This window comes from Brienomyrus brachyistius, chromosome 10 (assembly GCF_023856365.1).
Source record: "Brienomyrus brachyistius isolate T26 chromosome 10, BBRACH_0.4, whole genome shotgun sequence".
Taxonomy (NCBI): Eukaryota; Metazoa; Chordata; class Actinopteri; order Osteoglossiformes; family Mormyridae; genus Brienomyrus; species Brienomyrus brachyistius.
Window position 1 is genome coordinate 26,880,331 of NC_064542.1, and position 27,502 is coordinate 26,907,832.

A 27,502-nucleotide genomic window follows, 5' to 3' on the forward strand; every position below is an offset into this window, starting at 1 on the left:
TCCTGAATTGTTTTCATTCCAAACATCCATTTTCCATAACCAGTGCAAGGTTGCCGCAATCCTGGAACTTAACCAAGCTAGCAGAGGGGAGAAGGGGACACTGCGGGTAGGAGGCCAATCCATCACAGGGTACGAACAAAATAAATGCAATTTAGAGATGCTGATTCACCTATGGGAATTCAGAGAGCTCAGAGGAAAACCCAAAGGACAATGTGAAAAAATCATACACACACACAGAGCCAGGGCACAAATAAAAACCACAGTTTTGAATGGCGTTGCTACACAGTGCTGTCTATTGTCTATTGACTATTATTTTTTCTGTGTCTCACATATACTACATATTCTTGTCTGAGTTGTCTGAGACATTTTGTGTGATTCTTCTTCTGATAACATAAATGTAAATACGTTACACCTTACATACAGTTATGTCCACCTTCAGCTGCTACATTCACTTGTTGGTTGAACTGAATAGTTAATCTACAGTATAATAAATTTGCTTCCACTTGGAGTTTTTTTTATGTAAAAAGAGCCAAAGCCTTACACATAGAGGACATGGATTGTTTAATCTATTGGAGAGGAAAAAGATTGTGACTACTGGCAAATACTAAAAAAAAAATGAAACACTGTTTTGTGACAGGTTGTCTTGGACTGATGAGTGCAGCCAGTGTTTTCTTTGAACAGTATCGGGAAACCTGAGGGCATGGAGCTCAGGAGACAGTCTGCATGGGAATGTCTCAGTGAGATTTAGCTCTTCCTTGAGTCGACCCTTACAATGCTGCCCCCTGCTGTCGTTGGTGTTGATCACACCACTTGACACAGTTAACGGTCCAGTCCCATCTGACAGTCTATTAGCAACGCCGTCGCTGAAATTTAGCGTGATTTGGGACGGTAGTTGAAGAGATTAAAAATAAGTTTGCGAAATAGGTAACACAATATGACAGCTGTATGTTTGTTACAAAAGTAATTGAGGAATACGTGTATAGCAGACGAAAGATGCGTGACATTTCACCGGCAAACGTTAGAACGCTCCTTTTCACGTCACAATGATATACATTATCTGCGGATAACGTTCGGAGGTGTGTTTTTTCCCATATTCCGATTTCTACCAAAATCATTACACAAAAAAGTCACGCATTTGTAAACATAAACATCTAAATTTCAATAATTTATTTTGGACAGATGGATATGTAAAATTATTGTAGCCTAATATACGGCACGTTACTGACTAAAAACTTTGTGTGACAATTAACATACACAAGTTATTGCATCACTCAGTAATTTTAAATGGACTTGAAGATCTGCAGAGTCATCATAACAGATTTACCTTGTGTTGGATATTATTTATGACATGGGGTGGGGCTGTAAGGCAAAATATACTTGGAAGAGGGCAAACTGTCTGTTCAATCGCGTTATGAGTGTCATTTAAATGGAAACACACTCACACGTTAAATTGCCACAAAATAATATAATCTTTAATGGGATAGCACACAATCGTATTTCGGACGGAACGCAGTCATATTACCGCTGAGTACAAAATAACAACCAGTGCCACACTACCGTAAAGCATCGAAACATGTGATTATTCTTGACCTTCTGTCGGCAAACGATTCGTGGGTTTGTAAAAGGTGCCGGCGAAGCGGCACTTTTTTTTACTGTCGTAATGCATCGAGTGTCGCGAACCGTGCCGCCCAGGGAAGATGGCGGCTGAGCTGCATCCCCGCAGCGGAAAGCTGATCGGCCTGTCGAACTCCAATCGAACCGCCCAGCGCAACCAGCCGGTCCAGGAATTCAATCATGGCTTGGTTTTAAGTCGAGAGCCGCTGCGGGACCGTGATGTCTTCACGGTTCGAATCGACAAAAAGGTAAACAAGCGCACGAAAGGAGTACTGAATCCTCAATGTATGCGAGGCAGTGCCTGGAATGCAGCTAGCTAATGGGAGCGGGTCCGGGGCTACCTGCATGCCTCTCCGGCTGGAAGTTGGCGAATATTGCATGTGTTTTGCTCCTATGCGACGATCGTGCAAGACTAGATACCCCTGGTGACTTAGTTTCCCCACCTTGTACCTTGAATGTATCTGCAGTTACAAAGCAGTCAGCCTGTATGTAACAGCCGCATAGCTGCTGGTGGGAGAGTCTGATAGCTGATGTCCGTGCACCGTTTTTGAGGGTCTGGCAGGAGCAGGTGCTTCCCTGAACAGCCTGGCCAAGGCACTCATCGCCTCAGGTGAAGAGGATTTCGTGCGTAAGCCCGCCGCGATGCGCTGGTACTTGCCCACACACCGCATAGGTGGCCATGCAGAGCTGTCATGTGCTTTGTCACGGGAGCATTTGTAGTTGTGAATTTGGAGAGAGATGTGATCGGTTTGCGTGCACCTCCGTCTTCGAGGATCATGCAGAACCCTTGCTGATAGTTCGTGTTTGAAGCAGGAGCTGCAGAACCCGGCGACCATCGCGGGCATGTGGGTGAGCACTTGCCCCACCAGCCGTAAAGACATCAATGAGAAATGTATTGAGATGTTACTAGTAAACGGGGTATTCGGGCCTTTTGCGTGACATTGTTACGTTTCCATATTTAGGGTTGCTTAAGGGCTGCAACTTAAATCAAGGGCCTTGTATTTGACAGAAGAAAGGGGGCGCTGTTTAGCTCTGGTTTAGGACGCTGTGCCCGCGATCGGAAGGTCGCCGGTTCAGATCAGGAGGTTACGCCTTTGGGCCCTTGACCCCAGTTGTTCCAGGGATTTTTGTGATCATGTTTTGTTAGCTGTACATCGTTTTGGTTTAAAAAAAAAAAAACATCTGCCAAGTGAATAAATGCAATTTAATGCAGACATTTTACTGATTTGTGCATGTGTGGAAAGGTGATCTGGTCCTAATGAGTAGAGTCTTGCTTTCAGCGTGTTTAATTAGGATGTCCCATCCCAGCGCAGCGCTGCGCTTGTGGCAGTACGTCCTTACAGAGACACACAGTGCCATGCGTTTCCTATGATAACCGCCAAAATCTCTCTAGGTGCGGAAACCAAACCACGGCAGGATCCTCACACCTGCCCGTTCCCCGGCCTGCACACCGCTGTGCGCCAGTATCACTGCCAGGGCATCCTAATCGGATCCGCTTTTCTGCCGAATTGCTATTTTCGATGCGTCTTCCAGCTTGGTTTAAAATCACATAATGTTGCAAATAAACCTTTCATTTCCTGTCAAAAAAATAATACCGCTGTCATAAGACCCTTATGAGGGACGTAAATTGGAAAAGGAGCCATTACTTCATAACTAAGACCCCCTTCCGTCCTCTGAAGGAGGGGTGATGTGCATTACTGCTGTTCACTAAAGTATAATGATTTAAATTATGTATATTTTTAGTGCAGAAATAATCTGATTCTGTTGCCTAATGGTGTTTTTTTTAGCATCTTTTAAAAGGCACTAAACAGATGGCAGCAGCTCTACGTACAATGGGCCAGTTGGGTTTGGGGGGTGCTTTTGAATCCCCTTGCTGGGTGGGGGGAGGGATGTTTAGGCTCATTTTACCGTTATGGAGTGATGTGATCAGTGTGGTCCGTCTGGCAGCTTCATGGCCTGATCTGTGCATGACTTTGCCAGACTTAAACTAATATTTTTGTCTACATTCCATGTTATCCCCCGGTTCTGACTTAGTGAGCCTCTCTGGTACTGAGTGAGCAGTGTAGTCAGCCTGAGGGTGACCCTGGCTCCCCGCTTCCCTCTTTGATCCGCGATGGTGCTGGTGTGGTAGGCAAATGTTACTTAAATGCTAATATAACATTTAGCTGGCCGGACTAAACCACTCGGTATCTGTTTCTCGCTTCTGGTGACACCTAAGAGGCTGCAATGTAATTATGAAAAGTGTGTGTGTGTGTTTTTTTTTCTCCCTTCACGAACCGTTTTTCCCAGCGCATGTCATGGGGACCCTCAGCATCTGGAATGTTCCGAGGTGTGATTGGGACTGGGGCGTGTGACAGGCTGCAGCGGTGTCAGGTTGGGGCGCAGAAGAGGCTAGAAAACGGCTTCCATCTTGTGGGAGGATAAATGGGTGCTTGCGAGTGGCCGGTCGAGGCCGTCTGCTTGGATGCTGTCGGGGTGAGGGGCCGTGGGGGTGACGATGACGGCCGAAAATGCCCTTCTCTGTCAGAACTGTGCAAGATGGATTTACGTCGTGATGCGACTTCAGCCTGCTGCCTTATCGCTGTGTGTGTGTGTGCATTGTGGGAGGTCGTGCTGTGTGTGCTGTGTTTATGACCTGTTAGCGATCCCCCCCCCATTTATCTTCATTATTTGTTTTATTGTTTTGTTTACTTCACTGCCTGTGACCTAACCACTGCGGGGGTGGTGTAGCGGAGTGACAGGCTGGGTTGGCGACTGTGAGCTGTGCACTCTCTCTTCCCCTCGTCTTTCTCGTCCCTCCTGTCTGCCTCCTCCCCTAATCCTCCGACTGTTTGTTGTCATGCTCCTCCGGTCCCGTGTCCGTCCTCGATCTACCTATCTCAGTCTCGCCTGGCTGCCCCCCCCCCCCACACCAGGTGCCCAGAGGCACAAAATTCCCCAAATAAATGCTAACATTTACAATTTGGCTTGTTCTGTGGAGTCCAGAAGCGGCGGGATTGGACACCATCCTGCCCATTCTGGTCCCGGATCTCCTCTTCGTATGAGGTTGTTACACGTTTGGCAGTAGAGCTCCGATGACATGAGGGCAGGCTGTAGCTTGATGAATCAGTAATGATGAGATTTAGGTGGACAGTAGGCTTCGGCAATATTACAGTATTATGGCAAAACCGCACTGTGAATTTTGTGGGGAATCCCCTCCCTCCCACATGACGAATGTTATCGCCATCATTTTAATATACTGGAATAGCATTGCTTTTGAAAATACCGTCAAAGTACAGTATGCCGAAGTCTAATGTCGAAACGATACAACAAAGTGTACAGGAGATACAATGGCTGACGAAGTAAACCAAAGTGACGTTCCAAATAGTGCTCGTTAGAGTTTAAGACCTGTGACCCCTGTCAGTCTGTGCCATGACATGCGGTCCTTAATTAGCAGGTAGGTGTGCAGTGTTTGGCCTTAGGGTGGCTCTGGGAATGACGCAAGGCTTCTGCTGTGATAGAGACGTCCAGTTAGTCATTAAAACCAGGAGCCCCATTTGTTAGCTTGCGGAGCCACAGAGGTTGATATGACGGGAATTTTCCAGACTCTTCCAACTGGGGACCTGGCAGCCGTCCAAAAGGAAGCCTGTTCTGTGATGAGCGCCTGTGTTTCGCTAATTTGTTGACGAAATTAATTTTTGGGGCAAATCATTGAAAAGAAATGGTCCTGGTTTTCCGACTTGCTCACATTTCTCCGATAGGTGAACTCGTGGAGCGGCTCCATCGAAATCGGCGTGACGGCACTGGACCCGGCAGGTCTCGACTTCCCGAGCAGCGCCACGGGTCTGAAGGGTGGCTCCTGGATCGTGTCGGGCTGCTCGGTGCTGATGGATGGCCGTTCCGTGCTGGAGGAGTACGGGCGCGACTTGGACCAGCTGGGTGAGGGCGACCGTGTGGGGATCCAGCGTAACAGCCAGGGGGAGCTGCACCTGTGGGTGAACGGGCAGGACTGTGGTGTAGCCGCCGCCGGCTTACCGCCGCGCCTCTGGGCTGTGGTTGACCTGTACGGGAAGTGCACTCAAGTCACCGTGGTCAGCTGTGAGCCACCGCCCCTCTCGGCTGAGCAAGAGGTGGAGCTCTGCAGGAATCACGAGGACCAGGGGGTGGGGACTGTAGTTACCATGAATGGCACAGTGGAAGAAGGTAGGTTTGCTGCCAGTTTCCATGTTTGTCTGAAGTGGCATCTTCATGCTTCTTGTTTCTGCTTGTGCTCCCAGATCCTTGATGTTATTGTTTTTGCAAAGCAGAGTTAGTCATCCAGTAGAGTTAGTCATCCAGTAGAGTTAGTCATCCAGTAGAGTTAGTCATCCAGTAGAGTTAGTCATCCAGTAGAGTTAGTCATCCAGTAGAGTTAGTCATCCAGTAGAGTTACAGCTTCTTTAGTGATCCTAACATATGTTTACTTTTCCCATTACATTTCTCATTCAGTGCCTGAGCTCCCTTTGGGTCAGAGTCGACCAGACAAGTTCCCCAACACTTTAGAGCCAGACATGGGTGAGTAGATGCCAAATTAGACCCCAACACTCAGAAATCTAATGCTCCCTAACTGTGACTGTGCTCCCTAACTGTGACTGTGCTCCTAGACTGTTCCCTAACTGTGACTGTGCTCCCTAACTGTGACTGTGCTCCCTAACTGTGACTCTGCTCCCTAGACTGCTCCCTAACTGACTGTGCTCCCTAACTGAGACTGTGCTCCCTAACTGTGACTGTGCTCCCTAGACTGCTCCCTAACTGTGACTGTGCTCCCTAACTGTGACTGTGCTCCCTAACTGTGACTGTGCTCCCTAGACTGCTCCCTAACTGTGACTGTGCTCCCTAACTGTGACTGTGCTCCCGAGACTGCTCCCTTGACAGTAATCATGCTCCTTTAGATGCCGACTCGGCACCAATGATGCTTGGACTCTCTCTCCTCTGCCCTCCTGTGTGCAGGGCTGACTGAGCAGCAGCTGTTCGACGTGTTTAACAACGCCATCGTGTCCCTGTACCGCTCTGAGGACGAGGGGGATGTAGGGGGCACGGTTTCGGAGCTGTCAACGACCACTAGGGGAGCTGGCGTCGGGGGAGGCGGGGTCAGCAGCAGTAGTGGAGGGCTGGCAGGGAGCAGCGACAGTGGCGGAGGGAACGGCGGTGTGGGGGGGCAGCTCTGACAGCAGCCCGGCTGGAGGTGGCGGCGGGGCTGGGGCTGGGGGAGGGGGTGGGGCCATACTCGCACTGGCGCCCACCCCTGGAGGCGTGACCACCAACGATGCACTGCTGTTCCACGAGAAGTGCGGCACACTCATCAAGCTGAGTAACAACAACAAGACCGCGGAGCGACGCAGACCTCTTGACGAGTTCAACAACGGCGTGGTCATGACCAACCGGCCTCTCCGGCACAACGAGATGTTCGAGGTGAGAACCAGGGGCTCTGTACACCATGACTGCCTCATACCTCCTTCCCTGTGTGGGCCACGCTAGCAGCCAGACCTCCAGCAAATCCAGATGTTTCGCCTTCCATGCAGTGCAGCCCCCAGCTCCTATGGTGACCTTTTCGGCACCATGGATGCGTCACAGCTTTCATAGCGACAGCTGCCCTGCTCAGTTGGTCAGTTCTGATTCCCGCTATATGCTTCACAGCTATATTTATATGTTTTCCCCAGAGCAGAGGGTTATATTCTGCGGTCCATACAGCAGAAAAATAACCGTTGAAGCATCCAGCAGTTTTTAGTTACCACAAATGCGGAATTACGTAAGTGGATGGAAAATGCGTGATGCAGATGCGCAAAAGGTAGGATCTTACTGTTCAGATACCGTGTTCATGGATGCTACCCCCACAGTCGTGCTGGTATTTGAACCAGCAACCTTCAGCTTCTTAGACGCGTGTATAAGCTGTACTCTACCTACTGCCTCGGTTATGTACATCCTGTTAAATTTGTGGAGATGCTGGCTGAAGGGACGTTGCTGCCTCTGAGCGCCCCCCACCCCCCAGGTCAGTCATGACCGAGGCCCCCATAGAGTGAGGATTGACGCAACCTATAGATCTGTTACGGATCAGATTTAGACGGAAGGAATAAATCTCACGACACAAAGGGGCCAAATTTTACTGCTCATTCCAAACAGCCAGATTGTCTGGTTATTCTGTTCTTGCGAAATTTATGCAAATGCACAAATAAATAATCAAAATGTCAATTGTCTGATACCGCTGCAGATTTTGGCGCTGGTCTCTATTCATCAGCCGATGCCATTGTGCTCTGTCTGTCTGTCTGTGTTCTTTTCTTTGCCTGACAACTGTTCTTGTTTGTCCTGTTTGGGGACTGTGTCCTATTGTGGAAGAATGGAGGCTGCTAGAACCGTCATTATGAGGTCGCTTAAAGAAGGTGCAGTAAGAGGTGTAGAAGCCGGAAGGTGCTCTGAGCTGTGTGATGCTGGTGCTTTGTGTTGGTTCTGTACTCACTGCTGCTGCTTGATCCCTGCTGTCTCAGGGTTATTTCCCTTATTAGGTACTTTACTTTAGTGCAATTACAGCATAGGAATGTTTTATAAATTTTGACCATATTAGCTGAGCTAATATGAGGGGCATAATATGGAAATATTTTAGCGGAATGATTTTTTTTTTTTTGTAACTGCTAACTGTACAGTTTTCAGGTGGGATTCCCTTTAAATTTCAGTGAAAGATGGTAATAAACGGTCATCAAAGTGGACTCGTCGTCCAGCTATGCCTGCAGACATTTCCTTCGTGGTTGTGCCTTGAGTGCTGATCTGATGAAGTCACCTGACAACAGTCGTCACATTCCCATGCGTTTCCCAGATACGAATCGACAAGCTGGTGGATAAGTGGTCGGGTTCCATTGAGATCGGCGTGACGACCCACAACCCAAACAACCTGGATTACCCTGCCACCATGACCAACCTGCGCTCAGGTATGCCCCCACACGCATAGCGTCCCCCTGCTGACTGTGCAGCAAATTGGCTGATGATGATAACCCTTTCATCCAAGTATAAGACATCTGATTGGTTGGTCCCACCTCCTCAGCAATCTGATTGGTTGTCTCTCTGAGCCAGTCATTTTTAGTTTTGTCCCATGAGTATCGTTTGTGTAGAATTTGGTATTAGACTTTTAATGTTATTGTTCAGGCTAGCAGACGGTTATGGGTTGAGGTTTGGATGCCTGTTATTCGCAAATTTTCAGGATCTTCTGCCTCTATCGAATGTGAAGAGGTTACGATATTTTAAAATCCTGTGTTTGGGAATGAGCTGTGGCCTTTCTGAGCATTTTCCCAGAGCTTGGGGGCGATGGGGGGCTCAGCTGCCTGGAAGAAACCAGTACTGACAGGATAGTGAAACTAAATTTGATTAACAGCATTGAATTGATGTTCGTCTTCCCGGTTCCATACAACACACTTTGCTGCCTGCATGGGTCCAGTGAACAAATGAAATGTGTTTAATTGCTGGGATGGTAATTAGTTTTGTGTGTGAAGCTGAAATACTTTGTGGCGTGCACACCCCCACCCCCCAGGTACGATTATGATGAGTGGTTGTGGCATTCTCACCAATGGAAAGGGGACCCGCAGGGAGTACTGCGAGTTCAGCCTGGACGAGCTGCAGGTCAGTCGCTGTCGTACTCGCAGACCCCCGTACCCAACCAGTTAGTGTCAGTAGGGGCTGTTTAATTTGACTGAACTAGGTTTGTGTTGGTAGCTCTCCATAAAGCTTCACTGTTTTGTTTTGGTTTTTCTGTGACATTTTCAGATCGATTTTAATTTGTGAATTAAGAGGGAGAGAGCCCCCTAGCGTCTATATAAAGCAGTATATTACAAGGTGAAAATATTAAACCGAGGCTAATACTTAAAGCACACCTGAAACACACAAGAGTCACATACCATTCTCTGTCCGGCTGGAGCTGTGGCTGCTGTTCCTTCCGCGCTTTGAAATCTACCCAGCTGGCCTATTTTAAACTCTAATCAGGCCAGGGGCCTAAAGAAGGTCAACTGGGTCTCATTGACTGACGCATCTTCTGGCCTGCCGCTGGTGATCAATCACCATGGAGATGCGGGCCGGCCATTATCCCTGCCTCCCCTCTGATTCCAGATCAAATGCCCTACGTGGGGACGTGGAAATTAAAATATCCCACCCTGTGCTAACATCCATCTCATGCTCATCCTACTCATTGAGTAGCGTGGCATGTAATTTTCTGTATTTCCTGTTTTCCTAACCTAAGAGTATCTCGAGAGAAGAACATGAGATGCATCCCTAACTGCTCATAACATTTAAAGCCTTACGGATGATCTGTTTCCCGTGTGACACCCTGTTCTTTTTGTCCCGTGTCGCTCTCTGTACATCTGACTCCCCTTTTAGGAGGGCGATCACATCGGCCTGACGCGGAAGGCGAATGGAGCTCTTCATTTCTACATCAACGGGATCGACCAAGGTGAGATCGCTGCATCCGCTCAGATCGAGATGTAAGGTGCCCCCTTATCCTTGTACCCAAGATCAGAAAACATGCTGCTAACACTTTACTTAAAGCAGTCATTACACTGCATTGTACATACCTTCGTAATACATTATTATGCACTATAAATGCCTTCATAATGCAGCACAATGCATCCTAATTGTTATTGACCATTATTATGTATTATGAAGGTATTTGTAGTGCATTATAGATGAGATCTTCATAGAGCATTCATAATGCATGAGAAACGTGGCCATAATGTCTTATGCCTTTTTATAAATATTTATAGCCATGTTTATAATACTTTATGAATGCATTACAATTCATTATGATGGTAGCGGATGATGCATTTATAGTGCTGCTTTAAGTTGTGTTACAACAATGTTTTATTGTTTATTGTCATTTGCTCAGGTACATTGGAATGTCTTATTCCCCCCCCCCACACACACACACACACACACAAATATATGCATGCACAGGGTCAGTCCTTTATCTGACACCCCTAGGACATTTTGGGGGGTTAGGGGCTTAACAGAGATGTGACTATTCTGGAAAGAGCAGGATTCAAACCGACAGCCTTCTGATGGCAGGCAGAGGCCTAACCTGCTGGGCCACCTCCTCCCTCGTTTAGTGCCCAGGAGGTTAGCAGACACCATGCTATCGTTGTGGTGCCGGTGATGGAGGACCTGCTGGTGCTCACGCTTGCCGGGCTTTAGTCTCTCTTTGGTTCTGATGTTCTCCTTGATGACCCCTGCCTATGACTGCACCCGTGTTCCCGCAGGCGTGGCAGCTGCCCAGACGCCAACGGTGGTCTACGGGGTAGTAGACCTCTATGGCATGGCGGTGAAGGTCACCATCGTCCACAATCATAACCACAGCGACCGGCTGCGACGGAACAACGCCATCATGAGGGCGCTGTCACCCGACGTGGGCCGCCCGCGCCCCGCCCTCTCCCTCACCCCCGACCCCGATGTGCCCGATCGCCTCCTCTTCCACCCCAACTGTGGGCAGAAGGCGGCCATCATTAGTGATGGCAGGACTGCGCTTCGCCCCCAGTGAGTGCAAGGCCTCTCTGACCTCCACATTCTGCGACTAAGAATAAATGGTAGTTAAAGGCAAAGACTAGATCTGAAAATGTAAATGCGGTGAACCAAAAAAATACCTTTTACAGCATCATCCCGTGAGCAGATGGTCTCATTCTGAGAAATTAGCTAGTGAAGTTACCTGTAGCAGGGTACCACTTTCATGGTATATATACATACCATATATACACATACATATATACAGGTACATTCTTCATCTTAAGCCTTGCGATTTTACAGTATTATTCCTCATGATGTTTCCAGAAGTGCCTGATTAGATTTTTTTTGTATTAACCAACACTCCAGTGCTACTTCCTCTATTGCGGACGGCGTGGCAAACATTGCATGTTTGGCTACTTTGAGTTTCCAATTTAAAGAATTTACACACGGCTGACATCTCTCTAGTTTGTAGTTTCGAGCTACGTGCCTCAGGCGTTTTGTAGCGGCGGAAGTTTCCGGTCTGCTGAACTACCGTAAATCAGGTGGATGCAAGAAATGAAATCGATCAGGCTTTGGGTCGCGCTGTGGTAGCCGGTACCGATCAATTGAAAAATGCCTGAATCGGCCTCGATTCCGATCTTTGGTGTCAGGTTGGGACATCGCAAGCCTGTAGTAATAATATCACCGTTCACAGACTGACGTACGTAGTCGTGACTTATTACTAGTCTGACGGCGTGTTTGTAGAGTTCTAACTCTGTCCCTTCGTGTCCTCGCTGCTCCGTCAGCGCGACAGACGACTTCAACCATGGCGTGGTGCTGAGCAATCGGCCGCTGCGCTCCAACGAGGTGTTCCAGGTGCGTATCGACAAGATGGTGGACAAGTGGGCAGGCTCCATCGAGATCGGCGTCACGACGCACAACCCCGCCTACCTGCAACTGCCCTCCACCATGACCAACCTGCGCTCAGGTAACTGGGATGCCTCTGTGAAGATCCTTATTAATTCCTTCTTACCATCTTCACTGCATTGAATTGTGGGAGGAGCCATTCATGTTATTCAGATTGACTAATATTAAGCCTGAAGTTTACAAAAGAGGCAGATAGAGGTCTTTAATGAAAGAGGAAGACAAGCAGATAGACCTTAACACCCTCCAAAGCAGTGTTTCCCAACTCGGTCCTTGGAGCCCCATAGACAGTCCACATTTTTGCTCCCTCATAGCTTGCAGCACACCCAAACCAGGTATTCTGTGCTCTTGATTAGCTGGGAGAATGCAAAAATGTGGACTATCTGGGGGTCCCAGGGAACTGGGTTGGGAAACACAGTTCTATATAGACCCTCCAAGAGAAATTAAACAGTTCTTTATTTTCCATATGCTTTGGGATGCTTCTTTTCACATCTTCTCTCATTTGAAACACACACACACACACACACACACACACACACACACACACACATATATAGTTGAGAATGAAGCTTGTGGTCTGTGCCTTATAACCGGGGCCTGTGCTTGAACCCGGGACCTTCTGATCATAGGCACCGAGGCGTAACGCACTGAGCGACACACCTCCTCAGGTATAACACACTTCGGTATTCACACCCCCCCCCACCCTCTTTTCAGGCACCTGGATGATGACGGGGAATGGAGTCATGCACAATGGGACCACGATCCTGGATGAGTATGGCCACAACCTGGACCGGCTGAAGGTGCGAGTCCCTCCCCTCCGTCTGTGAGGACGCCTGTGTCCCCTCCCACTTCTCCTCTCTGTCGGCCTCTCACCCATTTAGCCGCCATCCTGCCGATGCTGGTTGTTCATGCCGGCCCTCAGTCTCACTGTCGCCCCCTTCAGGCCGGAGACACGGTGGGCGTGGTCCGAAAAGAGGATGGCAGCTTGCACTTCTTCGTGAACGGAGTGGCACAGGGACCTGCGGCCTGGAACGTTCCGCCCAGTGTCTACGCTGTGGTGGATCTGTACGGCCAGGCGGCCCAGGCCACCATCATGGATGACATGGGTGAGACGCGTGGACCTTCGTTGGGGGAGATGGGGCTCAGGTAGTGGGGGTGCAGATGACCTTGCAATTTGGGCAGATGGTTCCATCACAAACAAGGGATGTTCAGGGTCCCATTGTAGTAGGGGGTCCCATTGTAGTAATTATGACTCAAGTTTAATTCTTCCCCGGTACTTAATTTCCCAGTTTTAGTCCCAGTGATGTGGTACCAGCGAACGTCACATCGACCCGGAGTCACACATCAAAGATCTGTCTTTTATGAAGATTGACTTCTGAAGGACGAGATTTAACCTTTATCAGTTACCTGAAATCCTCTTCAAGGGAGACCTTTTATCCTGCTGATCGGTGATATTACTCGACAGGAATGGGACCCTTAACGCTGTTCCAGCCTTCGGGCTTTTGGTGACGCATGCAGGAGGAATTACACTGAGCCTGAAGCCAAAAAGATGGCAAACGCAGCATTTTCTCGTGGTGATGCTGTCGGCTGCCGTAGCTCCTCTAATGGGCTCGTGACAGCAGAGTAAAATACCTGCTCGGAAAGTGTGCCCCCCCCCCCCCCCCCCCCCCCCACCTCATTACTACATAGCTTCCCAGCCAGCTGACCCCTTTTGCAGCGCTGAAGCGATTAGTCCTGTCTGGGCCAGCTGGGCACCTTTCATCATGGAGCATCAGCACCGGAGCGGTAATCAATCATCGGGGGGGGGGGGGGGGGGGGGGAGGTGTGAAAGATCGCTAGACACCCGCTGCTACAACTGGAAGCCTGATGCGACACGGAGGTTTAGCTTTTAGCATGGAGAAATAGAGGCAAACCAGAAGGAGACGTCCGAGGCCTTCAGCTCACATCACAGGTGGTTGGTTAGAGTTTGGTAATCAGTGGTCATTGTTGACACACCACAGTACACAACAACAAAATGTCGGGGAGCAGTGCTTGCCGGGGGTACCTTGCTCTGGGTGCCTCAGTGGTGCCTTGCTGGTTAGGGATTTGAACCAGCAACCTTTCAATTACAACTGCGCTTCCCTAACCATTAAGCCATCGCTGCTCACAGACACCACTTATGATATGCGATGATCTGTGATCTATTTTTATTTATCATGCGCAAAAAATACAAAGGCGTGTTTTGGCGCAGAGGGGGTCATGAGTAAACTTAAGTTTCAACTTATTGTCAAACCAGAAATACACAGGACAATGAATAGAGTAAAAATAATAGATTTAAAGAAAAGAATTTTTTTAAATGTGCTTTTAATAAATGAACAAATAAACAAACACTATAGACGACTTCAACCAATTCCTACCCTGCCTTGGGCTTCAAGTGTCTGACACGAGTTATTAAAACGGAATGATTCTGATTTAAAAGTCACCAGGCCCACATTTCTTTACAGCGTTCGGTGAAATAAGGTTTTATTAAGTAAGTCCTTTTATTATTATTTCAGTGTATTAAGTGGAAATTGGTGTAAATTAGCTTTTCACATTTTCTCCTCCACTTATTCTGTATGTGAGATCAGGAGTCCTGCTGAGTCAACTAGCAGAAATTTTAATGTGACCTCAAACATTTATTGAATAGGCCAATGTGCTATAATCCATTGCGTTGTTATTTTAACAAGGTTAGGGATGTGCAGAACCTGCTGGGCAGAGTCGTGTTACATGAAGGGTGTGTTGAATCAGCTTGGCGATGTGCAGGGTCGTAGTTCTGGATATTTTCTGACTTTGGATCCTGCTCCCTCATCAATTGGACCCTCCTCCCCACAGCGGACCTGCCCCCCCTCCCCGACGACAGCTCAGAGGGGCCCACGGCCATGTCCCCTGGCAGCCCATGCTCGGTGGGCGGAGCCAACGGCGTCAACGACTTGCGCTTCCACCAGCTCCACGGCACCAACGCCGTCATCACTAATGGGGGGCGCACCGCACTGCGGCAGAACTGCCGCAGCGAGTTCAACGACGCCATTGTCATCTCCAACAGGTGGGGTGGGGGCAGAGGTTAGCAAAGTGTGGCATAAAAAACATCGCAGCTCGGCTCTGTGAGAAGCTTGAGTGGGTCTGACAGCAGCGCGCGTGTGTGTGTGTGTGTGTGTGTCCGCTGCTTTTCAGGTGCCTTCACGATGGCGAATTGTTTGAGATCATTATTCAGAAGATGGTGGATCGTTGGTCAGGCTCCATTGAAGCAGGTGAGTCCCAATGCAGACTCTGTGCTGCCCTCAACCAGGCCAGATCCTAATTTAACCCGACCTGGAGACACCCCCATCCCCAACCCTAGCAACATTGTGATGCGTTTTGAAAGCATTCATTGTTCAAGGTCACATTCACAAGGTCTTACAGGCAACTGTGTTTATGGTCAGGTGGTCATGGGGTCTTACAGGCAGCTGTGTTTATGGTCAGATGGTCATGGGGTCTTATAGGCAGCTGTGTTGATGGTCATGGGGTCTTATAGACAGCTGTGTTTATGGTCAGATGGTCATGGGGTCTTATAGACAGCTGTGTTTATGGTCAGATGGTCATGGGGTCTTATAGACAGCTGTGTTTATGGTCAGATGGTCATGGGGTCTTATAGACAGCTGTGTTTATGGTCAGATGGTCATGGGGTCTTACAGGCAGCTGTGTTTATCGTCAGACGGTCATGGTAATGCGGTCTGACAGAAAGCTGCGTTTATCGTCAGACGGTCATGGTAATGCGGTCTGACAGAAAGCTGCGTTTATGGTCAGACGGTCATGGTAATGCGGTCTGACAGAAAGCTGCGTTTATGGTCAGACGGTCACGGTCATGGGGTCTTGTCTCTCAGGTGTGACTGCAATCCGTCCAGAGGAGCTGGAGTTCCCCAACACCATGACAGATATAGACTACGACACTTGGATGCTCAGGTAGAGACCAGCCGCCTGCCTGCCACTTCTTCCAGGTTCCCAGTGGCCCTTTCTGATTTGTCAACTGGTCTTCCCCCGCCTCCCCCAGCGGCACAGCCATCATGCAGGATGGGAACACCATGCGGAATAACTACGGCTGCGACCTGGACTCTCTGGGCACGGGCTCCCGCATCGGCATGATGCGCACTGCCACAGGCGACCTGCACTACTATATCAACGGGGTGGACCAAGGCGTGGCCTGCACTGGGCTCCCCCCAGGTATCGGCCAATGAGAGCCCTTTGCTCTGCCATCTGAGGGGCAAGGGGGTCATTTGTGCTCCCGTGTAGAGAGACGCTGTAGCACCATGCATAAGGACACAGTAGGTTATTGGCTCAAGTCAGTGGCACTGTGTTGAATTAAGTCAAGATAAGCCAGAGCTTTACTGGCCCAAGAGAGGGGAAGTTTTTTTTTGTCCCGAATCTCAGCAGGAAACAGTAAAACAGGATAATTTAGGAAGAAATAAGTAGAAGAATGAATAACATAAGTAAAAGTACATAATAAATATACAGAAAAACTACATGTAAAGAAGTTCTGCGCAAACAGCATCCTGTGGTAAATATAGTGCAGGATGTCATATACATTTGTTTATATGAGTTGCCTTTTGAAGAGGCAGCATTGTAGAGTCCCCTGGCGTGGGAATAAAGGAGCATATGTGGTGCACAGTTTTGCATTTGAGGGAGATGAGTTGGGGGCGGCATGGTGGTGCAGTGGTTAGCACTGCTGCCTCACACCTCTGGGACCCGGGTTCGAGTCTCCGCCTGGGTCACATGTGTGTGGAGTTTGCATGTTCTCCCCATGTTGTCGTGGGGTTTCCTCCGGGTACTCCGGTTTCCCCCCGCAGTCCAAAAACATGCTGAGGCTAATTGGCGTCGCTAAATTGCCCATAGGTGTGCATGTGTGAGTGAATGGTGTGTGAGTGTGCCCTGCGATGGGCTGGCCCCCCATCCTGGGTTGTTCCCTGCCTCGTGCCCATTGCTTCCGGGATAGGCTCCGGACCCCCCGCGACCCAATAGGGTAAGCGGTTTGGAAAATGGATGGATGGGAGATGAGTTGCTTTAGTAAACGTATATAAAAGTTTGGGATGAAATTCAATGCTAAGCTAATGCAAGAATGCTAGAGGATACAGAAATGCATTCGACTTGCAGACAGATGAGCCCCACCCAGAGCGGAAAGTCCAGTAACTCTTTACCCCCCCGTGTTGCAGAGGTTTACGCCGTGATCGATCTTTACGGCCAGTGCGTCCAGGTGTCCATCACCAGCTCATCTGGACCCCTGGATAACAGCCTGTGCACCAGTAACATTACAGAGAAAAGCTTTCCGATCCAGTCCCCAGGTACTGCGTGAGTGTGTCAGTCTCTGTCCAAGATGAGCAGGATGTTTGGCTCCTTCCCCTCATGACTGATTCTGCACCTGCTTACGTTGCTGTGCAGAATTATTTGGCCACTGTGGAATAAAATCTCCGTACAAATTCTGTGTTTGATCTTGGAGGGAAAAATGAGTTTGAAATATAGTGTAGTGCTGGATGTCTGTACTGGAGCGGTATGCAGTACAGTGGGTTGGGGGGGGTCTGTGCTTTTGCCCGGAAGGTTGTGGGTTTGAATCCAGTGGCCAGCACAATAATTATATCACTGCAAAATAAGGCCCTTAACCCAAACTGCTCTAGGTGGTGCTAGAAGTTGGCTGCTCCTGCTCTTTGAGCCCACGCTTTCTTGATGTGTCTGCTAGACTACTGTAAATAAAAGAATTTAAGCGTACTAAGACCATAGTGATGCTGCAGTGTGCTCATTAACAATTTGTGGGATATTTCCTTAGGAATGTCCTTAGGAATGCGGTTGCTGTGGCCGGCGTGGGCGTCTTCCCATGTGTTGCTGTCTAACACTCCCCTCCTCTCTGTCTCCCTCTAGTGGCTGGGGTGGCTCACCGCCTGCACAGTAAGCATGGGAAGAATATTGTGCTGCTTGGGGAGGGCTGCCAGGCAGTGAGAATGGGGGGTTATGCACACGGAATAGTCTTCAGTGCCAAAGAGCTCAAGACCGACGAGCTCTTTGAGGTACGCCTGTGTGAGATTGAGAGCCTTGCATCCCAAAGTAACAACTTTGTGTAGACTTCAGTCATAAGTATGGGAATGCTGCCCCCCCCCCAGGTGAAGATAGACGAGGTGGATGAGCAGTGGTCTGGCTCCCTGCACATTGGCCTGACCACTCTGCAACCCCAGGACCTCCCATCCTGCCCCCTGAGCGGCTTGGCAGCCTCGCTGCCCCACCTGCGGGCCAGGGTCACGTGGCTGCTGGCCGGGTCCGAGGTGCGTCGCAACGGGGTGCTTCAGCGGCAGAACTACGGCTGCTCACTGGACCGGCTCACGGTGAGGATGATGGGAAAGCTTGGCTAGGGGTCTGGAGGAATCCATAGTTTGAAGCCTGACAAACTCCTGAGTAAGAAGCTTTTATAACCTGGAGCCACACTTTGTTAGCCCAGACACCTGTTAGTCTGCTACTGATTATTGTCTTGTAACACACCTCTTTGTTAACGTGCTGCTAACTCTTTCCAAAACACATTTTTATCCACTGCTAACACCTCCTAGCACACCTGTTAGCCCGCCACTAACTACTACTAACACCCCTGTTCATTAGTCTGCCGCTAACGCCTACTAACACACCAGTTTGTTACCCCGCCACTAATGCCTTCTAACACATCTGTTTCTTAGCCAGTTGGTTAGTTTGCAGCTAACACCTTCTGACACCTGTTTGATAGCCCGCCGCTAACACCTTCTAACACCTGTTTGATAGCCCGCCGCTAACACCTTCTAACACCTGTTTGATAGCCCGCCGCTAACGCCTTCTAACACCTGTTTGATAGCCCGCCGCTAACACCTTCTAACACCTGTTTGATAGTCCGCCGCTAACGCCTTCTGACACCTGTTTGATAGCCCGCCGCTAACACCTTCTAACACCTGTTTGATAGCCCGCCGCTAACGCCTTCTGACACCTGTTTGATAGCCCGCCGCTAACGCCTTCTGACACCTGTTTGATAGCCCGCCGCTAACGCCTTCTAACACCTGTTTGATAGCCCGCCGCTAACACCTTCTAACACCTGTTTGATAGCCCGCCGCTAACGCCTTCTAACACCTGTTTGATAGCCCGCCGCTAACTCCTTCTGACACCTGTTTGATAGTCCGCTGCTAATGCCTTCTGACATGCTGCTGATTTATCTAAGCCGATTTCTGCAGCTAATGCTGAGAGGGTCAGCTAAAGCATGGGCTAAGGCTGGTGTTGCACACACCCACACACAGTGGGGTATGTGTGGCCCATTTTAATGTGTGGGCCCCTGCAGAGACATATTAACAAGGACCACAGAGAAAATAACGTGTTTGTGCGTCGCAGGTGGGGAATCGCGTAGGGGTCAAGCGTTGCTCTGACGACACCATGCACATCCTCATCGACGGAGAAGACATGGGCCCTGCAGCTACCGCCGTATCCAAGGTAACAGGCCACTCCCAACATCGCCGCCTTGCTGCATCAAACGCGTGCCCACACACGTGTGACCCTTAACGCAGACCAGCAATGCCCACCTTCTCCTCCCCCCGCAGAACGTGTTCGCAGTGCTGGACCTGTACGGACGGGTTACCGCGATCTCCATCGTCAGCTCCACCGTGCTGGAGGACATGGAGTGCACCAAGGCCCTCTCACTGTCCTCGGACAGCTGCAGCGAGGGCGAGGACGACGGCTCTCCGGTGAGGAAGGGGCATTAAACTCGTTATCATGACACCCATCGAGATTTTAATAATGATCATCACAGCCGACCTTGATTTCAGTTATTAGTGTTGGGGGCTATGGAACATTCCAGACCCCTCTTATCTATTTGGGTTCGCTAAGATCCAAACTAGAAAGCATTTAATGTAAGGATATGGTGGAATGAGCATAAGAAACACACACACACACACACACACACACACACACACACACACACACACACACATTAACATCTAGTCACCTGCCAATAGAATATGGGAGGCATGAACTATAAACATGAGGCCAGGCTTGGTCACGAACCTACAACCCTCCCGACACGCATTTTGTTTAGCTGCCACCCTGTCGTTTCCTGTAGGCCTTGGTCGCTGTGTGTCATGCTGATGAATCTTGTCAGACAGCTTGACAAGCGTCCACACCCCCCCCCCCCCCCCCACAGTGTGAAAATGAGGTCCCGCTGGCGCCCACCATCATGACCTTCCTGGAGAACCACGGGAAGAACATTCAGCTGTCCAATCAGAACCTGACAGCCACGCGGGTCTCCAGTTACAACCAGGGCCTCCTGGTCACCGCACAGCCTCTCCCCCGGCAACAGTTGTTCCAGGTAAGGGTGGCGTGGGCGGTGTGTGTGTGTGTGTGTGTGTGTGTGTGTGTGTGTGTGTGTGTGTGTGTGTGCGCGTGTGCATGCACGTGCTTGTTTGTGTATCTGTGTGAGTATAAGACATACGGTAATAGGACGGCACATTGCAGGGAAGTGGCACAGGTGTGAAAATAAACCTTTTTTATACCGCAGGGTAATTACATTGTGGAATTTAATTCATTCATATGCTGGACATTTATGGAACACATAAAATAGAACATTATTAATTTGCAAATTGTACAAAATCTGATCAGGAGCAGAAATTTAGAGAACACCAGGGTTAAAGACCACGTTGGTGACCAGCAGTTCTCCAAACGTGCCGACCTCTGTGGTGGACTTCAGCATTTCTATGCCTGTGATGTGTTTACTGGTGCGACTGGTGGGCTTCCCAGTTCCAGATCGACCGCCTGAACCTGTCGTGGACCTCATCTCTCTCGCTGGGGGTGATTGGCCACTCCCCCGACCGACTGAACTTCCCATCGACGGCGTGCTGTCTGAAGCGGTCGGCATGGCTGCTGCAGCGCGACTCTGTCTTCCACAACTCTCTCAAGGTAACTCGCTGGAGGTGACTCGCTCTTCTCAGAGTGCTTTTCAGAGTTTCCTGGCCTGGTGTTTAACAGCTAGAAGCTCCTTGGTAGATCTTGAGAGATGTTTTGTTTTAGTTAAGTACAGCCCACCTGCCACTTGTCAATTCCTCTCGGCTGGTTTGTCACTCGTCTGCCTCTCAAACCTTAATCCTCGACACCATGGACAGATTTGTGAAAACTATGGACCCAACCTGGACACATGTCCTGAAGGCACAGCCCTGGGTCTCCTGGTGGATGCTGCCGGCTGCCTCCACCTCTACGTCAATGGCATGGACCAGGGCGTGGCCGCTCAAGACATCCCCACCCCCTGCTACCCCCCTCATCGACCTGTATGGTCAGTGCGAGCAGGTTAGCAGCCCCACCCGCTGGCCATTTGTGGCACTACAGTTGACGTTTTAGTTGCGTAAAGGACACTTCATGGCGTATATCTGTGAAAGGTATGCAAATTAATATGAATTTATATTCCACACATTTTCTGCCATTTTTTTGCCTTTTAACCCTGTAGTGAATCGCCGGGGCCTTCAGCCCTGGGTCCACTGCAGGTCTGTGGGTTAAGGTCACCTTTTTGTGCGGTCAAGCCTGTCTCAGGTGGACTTTGCTTGTTGTGTCACCATGGCAGGTTACCATAGTGACAGATGACGTGCCGGCGGTGGGAAGAGAACGTGGAGAGTCCTGTTGTCAGGGGGACATGGAGAAAGCTGACATGGTTGACGGTGAGATGTTTCGTTTGAAATGAGAGGGTTGGTTATATTTCATTAGCTGATAATCCATTGTGATAAATATATTATGGCTAAAGGCCATTCCTCTGGGTTCGTCTTGACCCTTTTGCTTATAAATACCGAAATATCTTATAGCTGTGAAATGTTTTGTTTATAAAACACGATTAGCAGGAAGCAGGAAGCGTAACGGAGCTGTCACGAGGATGAATGTCGGTCCTTAAAGTTCACATCCGTCCAGCTTAAGATGTCGTCTGATGTGATTATTCATTTAAATGAGTCACCAAACAAAATGGCAGCCAGAGACGGAGCTCTCAACGGGCTGCTGCCTTCCGGATGCCGTCCCACACAGGGCAGGAAGGTGGTGCTGGTGGGATGGTGGTGTGTGATTCATTCAGTCTGACAGACCACACACTGAATCTCTCAGTCTGTCTGCCTCAGGGACCCATTTTTGCCAGTCTGATATATAATCCCATTTCCCTTTTAGACCCTGATGTTTGTTGCGTCTTTAAAAGCTGACTGTCAGTGTACGTAAGAATTACTGGAGCGTTCTCCTTCATCAGCCAGTCGATTAGTGCAGCAGAGCTCTCATTGGTCAGTGCTTTGAAGCAGAGCTCTCATTGGTCAGTGCTTTGAAGCAGAGCTCTCATTGGTTACCACCACCACTCACATGTGCTGCATTGTGTGCCTCCTCCCTCTCACTGCTCTCCGTCCCGCCCCCTCCGGCCATGCTCCAGGAATCAAAGAGAGCGTGTGCTGGACGCCTCCGCCTGAAGTGAACACCAACAAGACCTGCGAGTACCAGGCTCTGTGCTCCCGTTTTAAGGACCTGCTGACCCTGCCTGGTGAGTCACCCCAAGGCACTCTGCCCTTGCTCACACTCCCTGGGACTTGCACACTCTCTCTAGGGGCAGTTCTAGGATTGGATTGGAAGCTGGAGGGCAGAAGAGGGGCTATAATTTGTAGAGGGGCCATCCTTATCATAAGCCAGTGATATGTTTAGGGTGTGTAAGTGAAGTGGGGGGGGTCGCTCTTTCTGCTGGGGCCAGTGCTCGGTGGCCCTCGCCCCAGATATGCCGCTGACTCACTCCCAGGCTCCTGCTGGAACAGAAAAGCCCACCGGAGGGTGTAGGATATGTGAGAGGTGCTGCTGACCGCTGAGACACGGGTCTCCCCCAACGCCACCTAAATGCCACACCCTCCTCCCCCTCCATCCTTTCCTCGGTCTTCTTCCCCCTCCTCAGATGGATACTTTAGTGAGGATGCCAAGTACAACCTGTGCTACTAGCGAGTCTTGTCACAAGCTGCGGGGGGACGAAGCGTATTACAAGCGGGGGGAGCCCCCCCGAGACTACGCCCCTGCCCTTTGGCTGGTGCCGCTTTGCTCTCAGGTCAGTCTTTCTCCCCCACCCCCCCCCCCCGACCACAGGGGCCATATATACACCCCCCCACACCACCCCTCAGTATAACAGTTTTTTTCTAACCTGTCGCCCTACTTAAGCTACCAGTTCCATGCTGTATGCTTGGTTCTTAAATACATCAGCAGTTTGCTAATTGATCCTTAACTGATTCTTATAGAGACAGCATATTACACTGTCAGCTCTCGATGTGTTGGTGCATTACGCTGCTTGATTCCTTATTGACATATTAGCTCCTGCTGCTAAAATAGGGCTCCTTGCGGTTCTGCTGTGAAAGGCAGCTGACTCTGTGTGGTCGGTTGTACTCGGGTTTTGCTCGTTCCCAGGATCAAGCCCCACTGTGAGGTGTCCAACGCTCTGAAGAAGTGGCACATCGCCTACCATGGTACCAGCGTGGGTGCATTGAGGCGTACCCTGGACCACAACCAGCTACTGTCAGGTGAGCACGGTCATCCTCAAGCGAAGAAAATAAGGGAAGAGCAGAAGTTGGTCTCTGTAAACCAGGGGTGGGCAGTCTTATCCGCAAAGGGCCGGTGTGAATGTGGATTTTTGGGGTAACCTTTTAGGTCAGCTGTTCAAACCCAGGTGTGAAGACTTTTCAGCCAATCAGTCTTCTAATTAGTAATCTAATTATATGGAGTTGCAACAAAAACCTACATATGCAGCGGCCCTTTCTGGATAAGACGGCCCACCCCTGTTTTTAAACCCAAGGCGACCTCAGAATTTTGATAAAAGGCATTCAGTGCAGCCTTTGAGGACTAGGAAGGAGGACTTCCCCCTGCCCAGCACTGCTGATCATGCCAAGAAGTCTAGATGTTTTTCAGAGAAGCTGCCATACTGAACCGGAATGAAGTGCAGACCAAGGAGCTAAAAGATAGATGGATCCAAAGAGGCAGAAGAAGGCTGAGAGCAACAGCCTCAACAACTGAGGGCTACAGATTCTGTTGGGTTCCACTGCTGTTCTGTTATGTGTGGATGCGGGGGGGGGACCCTGGACCAGCTATTGACAAACACAGGGCTGGTGGCGCAACGTTCAAGGACCAGGAGCAGCAGTATCTCAAGGGAAATGGAGATGAAAATGAGAAATAAGATGTAAAGCCCTCATTCCCCTTGCTGAATATTGTCCTGCTGCCACCTTTTCCAGGGACCTCGTCTATATTCTCGGTAGCGCAGACAAAGGCGGAGGGCCAGAGTGGTTACAGGCGAGCCCGGAGGAGAACAGCGCCCCCGAGAGGGAGGTGCCGAGGGTGCAGCTCTCTCCCACCATGCGCTACTCTGGCCTGGAGACCTTTGCTCCAAAAGTGCAGTGAGTGTCTCGAGTTGAGGGGCTGATGCTCATAAATGTGGTTAGAAGGTAGGAAATGGAGAGAGCATGGAAGGTGTGTGTATAGAGGGGCGGGGCCACAGGGGTTCTGGTCCCAGGTGAAAACTGATTGGCACACTCCCCTGTCACTCACCGATTCAAAATATATCATTGGCTAATACGATTGCCCCCTATGTATCAATGACAGCCCCAACATAAAAAATAAAAAAAATCCTAGAATGAACCTCTATAGCAATGTGCAGGAAAAAGAGGCTAATACTAATGCCAACTGTGAGGGGAGGGTGGGATACAGGAACAATGCACTGGAGTGAGAAATGCGTGCTAATGTTGATGCTAATCCATGGGAGGCTGGAAGCCAGGCTGTGCTAGACGCATACTTCTGGGTGTTTCAGGGCATTGATTCATTTCCCTCTTTCCCCCCCACCGCTCTACTCCCCAATGCCCCCCCCCCCCCCCCCCCCCTTCCCCCGTCGCATCTCCAACACCAGATTCCGAGATCCCCGATCGCAGCGGTACCACCAGGCCCAGGTGGCCTTCCAGGTGTGCGTGAGGCCGGGATCCTACAAGGTGGGCCCCCAGACTTCAGGACTGAGCGAGCCGCTGGACCCCCGCTTCAGCAACTCGGAGATCGAGTGGATCACCAAGGAAACAGGCGGAACTCTGCTCTACAGCCTCCTCATCCACGTGGAGTGAGGTGGGAGCAGGTGGGGGGATCTGAGTACTGTCGGTCACCTCAGATGGCAACTACGTTCCAGCCCTCCTCTCACGGCACCCCAGTCACAGAGGACTTATTGGGAATTTTTGTTTATTCTCTGCGTTAAGGGGGGTTGGTTTCATAGAAGAGACACTGCCTGCACTTTATGTTTTGGACACAAGTGGGCGATTTTTAAACTTTCCATGGATCTAACACTATCCCACCTCGCCTCTCATTTTCCCCTCACTAACTTGCTTCCTTCCTGCCCAGAAACTACACTCGTTCATTCTCATTTTCTATACCCACTCCCTCCACTTATGGCTGCTTGTTTCCATTAGATGTACTTTTTTTTCCCCCTTAAATCTTTTTTTCCACTCAGCTGTTCAAAAGAAAAACACAGACTTGACTGAATCTGGACAGTTTTTTTTTTTTTTTTAACTAATCAGGAACAGAAGCACTTGGATGATTTAAGGCGTTGAATAGCACAACCACTTGGAGGAAACGTGGTTGAAAAGTGACTGAAGAGAAGCAGGTTGAGATGGCACAGACATCGTACACAGACGGGGTATCTACACATTATCCCCTGGCCACTTTGAACAGATCGCTGCACTTCTATTCACCTTCTTCATTTGATTGCTGGTTCACACGCCTTCTGGTGTGAACCGCTGGCCACACATCCAAATGGTACAAACCCTCAAACGGCTCCTCTGGATCAGTCTGTCGGTTGGGGCAGGAGGAGGACTTTGAGAATTCTGAAACTTGACTCCTCGAACCTGGTCCCCAGAGGTTTGGCATGGTTTGACGGTTCGGTTTTCCCCACAGTCCCCTTCACCACCTTCCCAGCTTCAGGAATGGGAGGAGGGCTTGCCAAGCCCATCTCTTTCACTGAGATTTTAATGCTACAATCACAGCGGGACTGCGATTCAGACTCCACGGCATCACCCCCTCCCATCTCCATGGACGCCTTGCCGGCTTGTGCGGCATTTGATTAATGAGCACAAGTACCCACTTTGAGAAATGGGCGTTTTGGACCTGAGATGGCCTGCAGGAAAGAGGCGGAGAGCATATCTGGCAGTTTTTGCAGATATGTCGCTTAGACTGTTCCCCAGGTAACCTCTGTAAGGCCTCTTGAGGCTTCTGGTCAGCTTGGAAATCGATCTACCTTAAAACAGCCCTCGAATACTGGGAAGTAAAGAGTGACGTCATGGGGGCCTTCAGTTACCAAATGCCTTTTTTCCCCCAAAACTGGCATTAAGGATGGAAAGAAGATTGTTGTGCTTTAGGGGTGTTAGAGGGCAAAATGAATCAGCAAAATATATTTCCTGGTTACTCCTACCCCACTTGTCCGCTTCTGCCCCTAGTGATGGATATGTGCTTGGTCCTGCTCCCTACTTTCAAAGGTTGCATTGGAATGATTCATATCTGATCAAACGAACCTGTCAAGGCACAAGCCTAGCAGGGAACGTCAAGCCACTTGTAAAATATGATGCTAAAATTTGAGTTAAACTCTGTAGGACTCCATTTTACTTGACAAATGTCGACGTAGAGATATTTCCATTTCAGAAAGTTTGATTGTATCAGAACGTGTCAGTGTCGGCCTCCAAAGCATTTACTAGGGGTAAAGTGATTGACCCCCCCCCCCCCCCCCCCTTATTTTTTGCCAAACTGATGAACATGAGCATATTTATTTTTTCCCCCCCACACACACACAAACCCACGTTCTTGCCAAGAAGCTATGCGAGTGACGTTGGTCCGTCCCACTGAGGAGGAAGCGGGGCCCCCGAAGTTGAACGTCGGCTTTAATTTGCTGCACGAGGGTAAACGAATGGAAAGGAAGGGCTCATAATGTCTAATGGAAAATGTGAAGACATGGGGTTACTGAAGCCCAGTGCTGCTTTTCAAATCATTGTTTGTATTTTTGTTTACGTTTTATTTTACAGAATGTAACATAACATGAATCATATCTTCCTGATTTGTAAAGAACAAAGAGAATGGATGCACATTGTATGTATTTCAGTGCTGAATGATGATTTTTTTTTTTAAGCCGCCTGTCCTTGTTTGTTGTCCAACCTGCATCTCGCATAAAGAATCGGTTTTCATATTTAAACAAAAGAGAAAAAGAAAACGGTGTAAGTATACAACCTGGAAAAGTGTGTGGGCTGTGGTGTGTTTTGTGTGCGCAGTCCGTGGGTGTGCTTGTTCCTCCTTGTTTTGCTCATGAGGTGGAGTAAGATGGGCAGTGACAGAACAAGATCCAGGACAAAATTTCCAGAAACATCTCCCCCCCCCCCCCCCCCCCCCAATGCTTTATTTTGAATAGGAAAAGAAATCCATTCACTGACTTTATTGCAGTGTTGCATATTTACTCACACAT

The 27,502-nt window shown here is 49.5% G+C and overlaps 1 protein-coding gene across 1 annotated transcript; it reads left to right on the plus strand.

The window, feature by feature from the left end:
• The first annotated feature begins 1,676 nt into the window (after positions 1–1,676).
• On the plus strand, positions 1,677–27,278 carry neurl4 (neuralized E3 ubiquitin protein ligase 4). Its single transcript, XM_049027704.1, is given in 34 exon segments — positions 1,677–1,862; positions 5,355–5,796; positions 6,082–6,147; positions 6,583–6,790; positions 6,792–7,044; positions 8,441–8,552; positions 9,149–9,237; positions 9,988–10,060; positions 10,863–11,136; positions 11,889–12,070; positions 12,721–12,806; positions 12,950–13,112; positions 14,857–15,067; positions 15,196–15,272; positions 15,885–15,963; positions 16,052–16,221; positions 17,208–17,336; positions 17,908–18,053; positions 18,147–18,365; positions 19,384–19,482; positions 19,590–19,733; positions 20,189–20,353; positions 20,782–20,940; positions 21,144–21,290; positions 21,292–21,324; positions 21,596–21,689; positions 22,430–22,537; positions 22,937–22,977; positions 22,979–23,050; positions 23,052–23,083; positions 23,437–23,549; positions 24,255–24,313; positions 24,316–24,416; positions 24,923–27,278. Coding segments are annotated over 34 exon segments (4,716 nt in total). The 5' UTR covers positions 1,677–1,697; the 3' UTR covers positions 25,128–27,278.
• The last annotated feature ends 224 nt before the right edge of the window (positions 27,279–27,502 follow it).